At 53.4% G+C, this 6,351-nt stretch overlaps 1 protein-coding gene across 1 annotated transcript in view; it reads left to right on the forward strand.

Moving 5' to 3' along the window:
• Window positions 1-2,548: 2,548 nt before the first annotated feature.
• Window positions 2,549-6,351, forward strand: part of LOC133356965 (glycoprotein endo-alpha-1,2-mannosidase-like protein) — an 18,407-nt gene continuing 14,604 nt past the window's right edge. The window contains exon 1 of the mRNA XM_061574690.1: window positions 2,549-3,215. Coding sequence (XP_061430674.1) covers window positions 2,612-3,215 — 604 coding nt within the window. The 5' untranslated portion in view covers window positions 2,549-2,611. The remainder of the gene's footprint in view (window positions 3,216-6,351) is intronic.

Genomic DNA, 6,351 nt, shown 5'->3' on the forward strand with positions numbered 1-6,351 from the left:
ACAAACTGGCTCGTTTTTTGTCCGAAATCCTACGGCCTTTCACTGGAAAAACCACCTCTGCAGTACTAAACTCTACTGACCTGGTATCGACAATCAAGGGGATTGCCCTGTCCCCAGACGACCTGCTTGTCAGTTTTGATGTGGTTTCCTTGTTCACCAAGGTGCCTGTGCCTGTGCCTGACACCATCGCAATCATTGAAGACTTGGTTCATCAAGGAATGAATGCTGGGGTACCCCCCCTGGTGAGACACTGCTTAACCAATACATACTTCACCTGGAATGGAACCTTCTACAAGCAAATTGAGGGCACCCCAATGGGCTCCCCCCTATCTCCGGTTGTAGCCAACATCTTCATGGAGAAATTTGAGACGGACGCCATCCAGACTGCCACTCTACGCCCGACCTTATGGAAGAGGTACGTAGACGACACTTTTGTCATCTGGCCACATGGCCGGCCTGCTCTAGACCAATTTCTCGACCACATCAATTCCATACACCCAGCCATCAGATTCACCATGGAAGTCGAAAATGATGGCAAGCTACCCTTTTTGGATGTCCTAATCAAAAGGAGACCTGATGGTTCAATGAGCCACTCTGTCTACAGGAAAGCCACCCACACGGATGCTTATCTAAAACCGGATTCCCACCACCATCCATCCCAGAAGAATTCCCTCATCAAGACTCTATATCATAGAGCCCAATGCATCTCCGACCATGAACACATTTCCAGTGAACTCAAACACGTACGCCAAGCTCTTAAGGCTAATGGTTACTCCGACTACACAATCCGCAAAGCCATCACTCCAACCATCAAGAAGGATCCTGTTGAGGAGCCTTTCAAGACCATCACCTTACCCTACATTGCTGGGGTCACAAAAAAGATCTCCAAAATCCTGATTAAACACAAGATCCAGGTCCGATTCAACACAGTACATAAAATCCGTGATCTGGTCCCGTCTGTAAAAGATGTGGTTCCAGACATACAGTACCCTGGCGTCTACAAACTAAGTTGCCTCTGTGGTAGCAGTTACATTGGAGAAACCAAACGACATGTCTCGGACCGCATCCGTGAACATAAGGCAGACCTGAAACACGGTAGGACAAACACCTCAGCCGTGGCAGATCACTGTTACAATTCAGTGGGCTCACATGACATTGACTTCTCCAAGACAGAGGTTCTCTGCAAGCCATCTGGCTATCATGAGAGATTCGTTCATGAGGCGATCCACATATACAAACACAGAGACAATTTCAACCGAGAAGATGGATTCTGGCTTAGCAATCATTGGAAGGACGTAATAAACCATTTCGGATCTTAACTGATTGTGTTCACGTTTACGGTGACTTTCAGACCGCGTTCCACTCACTGGCATGGTGCAGTGTGCAGAGTAATGTATGGTGTCGTAATTGTACAGTAAACATATAGCAGTATGATACACATTAGGGTGGGTAGAATAATACATAGTGTTATATTAAAATGGATAAGGCAGTAACTGCAGCAGCAGCAGCAAGTGCAGCAGCAGCAGCAAGTGCAGCAGCAGCAGCAACTGCAGCAGCAGCAGAAACTGCAGCAGCAGCAGAAACTGCAGCAGCAGCAGCAACTGCTGCAGCAGCAGTAACTGCAGCTCCCTTTGATGCTGTTAATCCTGCATAATGCACATGCATATGCAGGACTAATCACATTCCTGCATTTCCCATAAATATGCTAAATTCCTTTTGATATGCAAATTCCTTTGTCAATGCGCCCAGCTTATATATATGCTCCAAGCTCGTGTGCTGTTTCATTCAGACTCTGTCGCCTCGACGGACCTGGTTTTCACCTGAGGACGGCTGCTTGCGTTGTGGCCGAAACGTCGTGAGAATTGTTTTATTATGTTTTATTTTTATTATTTTATTACTTCCCTTCTACGTGACTTTACCGAAAGAACCAAGAAGATGGATCCCTGCAGTCACGAAAGCTTTAAATCGAAAAATAATAAAATAATATAATAAAATATGTCATTGTTTAACATTGAATGCAGATCTCCCTCCGACGCCCCGCCCCCCTGCCCTCGATGCCCCGCCCCCTCTCCCCGACGCCCCGCCCCCTGCCCCCGACGCCCCGCCCCCTCCACCGTTGCCCCGCTCCCTTCCCCAGCTGCCCCGCCCCCCTGCCCCCGACGCCACGCCCCCTCTCCCGCTGCCCCGCCCCCTCCCCCCGACGCCCCGCCCCCCTGTCCCCGACGCCCCGCCCCCTCCCCCGCTGCCCCGCCCCCTCCCCCCGACGCCCCGCCCCCTCTCCCCGCTGCCCCGCCCCCTCCCCCCAACGCCCCGCCCCCTTTCCCCGACGCCCCGCCCCCTTCCCCCGCTGCCCCGCCCCCTCTCCCCGACGCCCCGCCCCCCTGCCCCGCCCCCTTCCCCCGACGCCCCGCCCCTTCCCCCCGACGCCCCGCCCCCTCCCCCGCTGCCCCGCCCCCTCCCCCCGCTGCCCCGCCCCCTCCCCTCGCTGCCCCGCCCCCTCCCCCCGCTGTCCCGCCCCCTCCCCCCGCTAGCCAGCCAATCACAGCCCTCCGCCCCTCAGGCGACTGCATCGGCCCCGTCCGACCGCCGCCTCGGGCGAGGAGCCACCGCGATGGTGAGGCTCCGCAGAAAGTGGCTGGCGCTGGTGGTCTTCGTCGTCTTCGTCGTGGGCGTCATGATGGGCCTCGGGGCCGTGTCGCGACGGGCCGACGACGACGAGGACGGAGGCGGCGGTGGCGGTGGTGGCGGCGGCTCCTTGTGGGAGTTCATGCCTCGACCCCGAGCCGTTGTCGGAGGCGACCCCCTCGCCGCTCCCGCTCGGCCGGCTCCCGCGTCGCCTCAGCCGGCGGGGCCGCCGCGCAAGACCGAGGCTTCTGACGGCGACCAGGCCGCATCTACGGGACTCGTCAAGGGGGACGGCGCGAATGGCAGCAGCAACAACAACGACAACAACGACGACGGAGACGTGAACTACGACGTGCACATCTTCTACTACGCCTGGTTCGGCAACCCGCGCTTCGACGGCCGCTACGTGCACTGGAACCACGCGCTGCTGCGCCACTGGGACGCGAAGGTGGCGGCCGCTTGGCCCACGGGGTCCCACGAGCCGCCGGGAGACGTCGCCGCCTCCTTCTACCCCGAGCTGGGCCCCTACTCGTCCCGCGACCCCGCCGCCGTGCACGGGCACATGCGGCAGCTGCGACACGCCGCCGTCGGTGAGTCGCTCGCTCTTTCGTTCATTCGTTCCTTCATTCATTCGCTCATTCGTTGGCTCGTTCGTTCACTCATTCGTTGGCTCGTTCGCTCATCCATTGGCTCGTTCCCTCGTTCGTTCCTTCATTCATTCGTTGGCTCGTTTCTTAATTCGTTCTTTCGTTCGCTCATCCATTGGCTCGTTCCCTCATTCGTCCCCTCGTTCTCTCGCTCATTAATTCGTTTGCTCGTTCATTCACTCATTCGCTCGTTCATTCACTCATTCGCTCGTCCCTTCATTCGGTCGTTCCTTCATTCGCTCGTCCCTTCATTCGTTCCTTCATTCGCTCGTTACTTAATTCGCTCGTTCCTTCATTAGGCCTTTCATTCGCTTATTCGTTCGCTCATTCGTTGGCTCGTTCGCTCATCCATTCGCTCGTTCCTTCATTCGTTCGCTCGTTCCTTCATTCGCTCGTTCCTTCATTCGCTCGTTCCTTCATTCGTGCTTTCATTCACTCATTCGTTCGCTCATCCATTCGCTCGTTCCCTTATTCGTTCCCTCGTTCGCTCGCTCATTTATTTGCTCGTTCATTCGCTCGTTCCTTCATTCGCTCGTTCCTTCATTCGTTTTTTCATTCACTCATTTGTTGGCTCGTTCGCTCATCCATTGGCTCGTTCCCTCATTCGTTCCCTCGTTCGCTCGCTCATTAATTCGTTTGCTCGTTCATTCACTCATTCGCTCGTTCCTTCCTTCGCTCGTTCCTTCATTCGTTTTTTCATTCACTCATTTGTTGGCTCGTTCGCTCATCCATTGGCTCGTTCCCTCATTCGTTCCCTCGTTCGCTCGCTCATTAATTCGTTTGCTCGTTCATTCACTCATTCGCTCGTTCCTTCCTTCGCTCGTTCCTTCATTCGCTCGTTCCTTCATTCGTTCCTTTATTCGTTCTTTCATTCGCTTATTCGTTGGCTCGTTCGCTCATCCATTCGTTCGTTCCCTCATTCGTTCTCTCGCTCATTTGGTCGTTCGTTAATCCGTTCGCTCGTTCATTCGTTCGCTCATTCGTTCGCTCATTCCTTCGCTCGCACGAGTGGGGGGGGGGTCTGGCATGTCACCCGCACGGGTGTTTACGCGTTCGTTCACTCTTCATTCATCTGTATGGGTGTTCAGTGTCGATTGGCTACACTCAGTCATTCGCATGGGTGTTCGTTCATGTGTGTGCGCGCTCAGTCGTTCATTCAGTCTGGTTGGAGTGGGGGGGGGGTGTCACTCCCTTACTAAATCATTCACATTGGTGTTCATTCGCTCATTCAGTTGTATGGGTGTTGAGACGGGGATGCTGCCATTCGCGTAGTCAATCATTCTCCCGGGGGTTCATTCGTTCGCTCATTCGCATGAGTGTCAATTTGTTAACTCATTCATTTGTATGAGTATTTAGTCGTTCATTGGGGGGGGGGCGTATATGTCATTCGCTTTTGCATTCATTCGCATGGGAGTTTATCCGTTCACTGTTTTGTATGGGTGCTCAGTCAAGAGGCGATTCGCTCACTCATTCAATCATTTCGCATAGGTCTTCTTTCGTTCAATCAGTCGTTCAGTTGGTGCGTTCAGTCGAGGGCACATGGCTCATTCATTCAGTCCTTCATTGACTCGTGTGGCTTATTCGTGCAGCCTGGGGCAGGTGATTCATTCATTTGTATGTGTGTTGAGTCCTTCATTGACTCGTGTGGCTTATTCGTTCAGCCTGGGGCAGGTGATTCATTCGTTTGTATGGGTGTTGAGTCCTTCATTGACTCGTGTGGCTTATTCGTTCAGCATGGGGCAAGTGATTCATTCATTTCTATGGGTGTTGAGTCCTTCATTGACTCGCGTAGGCTCATTCATAGCCTCGTCCTGAGAGGTAACGGCGACTTGGGGAGACCTTCCATCTAGCAGTGGATCGACCGTGGTTGCCCATTATGTATATATGTAGAATTTCCATACCTGTCAACCCCTTATCAGTGCCCTACCTTATTACAGACCAATTCAGACGTTATTGGTCACCCTGTGCCTTTTATACATCTCAACGTTCATCCTATAAAGTCCCATCACATGGGAGAAACACAAACAAATGGACAAACATTATTTAGCCCGTATTGAAACGGCTGTACCCCCGTATGGACCAGAAAATTGAATTTCCCTGTACAAGAATACGGGGTAAGCCGTATGGGTTGACACGGTATGAATTTCTTCAGCACCATACATAACCAACCGTGCTTATTGGAGGAAAGACGGTGATGACACGAGTGTAAATTAATGTGAGTTGTATCGTTTGCACCGGTGGTCAGTCATTCGCTTGTGAAGAGTCTACAGTCATTGACTCGGTCATTGCACTGGACGGACGTTCAGTTTCGATTTAAAGCTTTCGTGACTGCAGGGATTCATCTTCTTGGTTCTTTCGGTAAAGTCACGTAGAAGGGAAATAATAAAATAATAAAAAAAACATCATAAAATACAATTCTCACGACGTTTCGGCCACAACGCAAGCGGCCGTCCTCAGGTGAAGAACAGGTCTGACGTTCAGTCGTTCAACTTGCCAATGAGCCTTCACGAGGTCTCCTCAGCCAGTACTTGTGGTGTGTAAACGTCAGCACTGGGGAGACAAAGGCGGCCGGGCGTCGTGTGGGCCACACCTTCCTCTAGTGAGGTGCACGTATGCCGGCCTTAACAGCACTTGCCCCAACAGCCTGTTAAGGCTACACGGGGGGAGGACCTTTGCCTGTTCGTGCGTGTGTGTGTGCGCGTGCCTGGTGTAGTGTAGCGGTCAGCGCGCTGCGCTACGAACCCGACGACCCGAGTTCGATTCCCGCTCACGGCCAACACAGGCGGCGATTATCTGAACAGGTCCTGGGCCTCTCCCCTAGGTCGACTCGGCCTTAAAATGAGCGCCTGGGTGCGGTGGGTAAAAACATTGCCAGCTGGGGAGAGACAAAGGCGGCCGGGCGTGGTGCTGGCTATACGGGGGATCTTTGTCTTGTTGGTAGTTGGTGGTGGTAATAGTGAATGCTATATAAATGGTTAAACAAAGTGCGGAATGAATGAGCAGTGGGGAAGTTGATAAAACGACCACCCTTTACTTAGCGCAGCGCTCGCCCCCGACGGTCCGCTAAAGTCTGCACGCC

This window comes from Lethenteron reissneri, chromosome 56, assembly GCF_015708825.2.
Source record: "Lethenteron reissneri isolate LAM-NWPU_2019-01 chromosome 56, ASM1570882v1, whole genome shotgun sequence".
Classification (NCBI taxonomy): Eukaryota; Metazoa; Chordata; class Hyperoartia; order Petromyzontiformes; family Petromyzontidae; genus Lethenteron; species Lethenteron reissneri.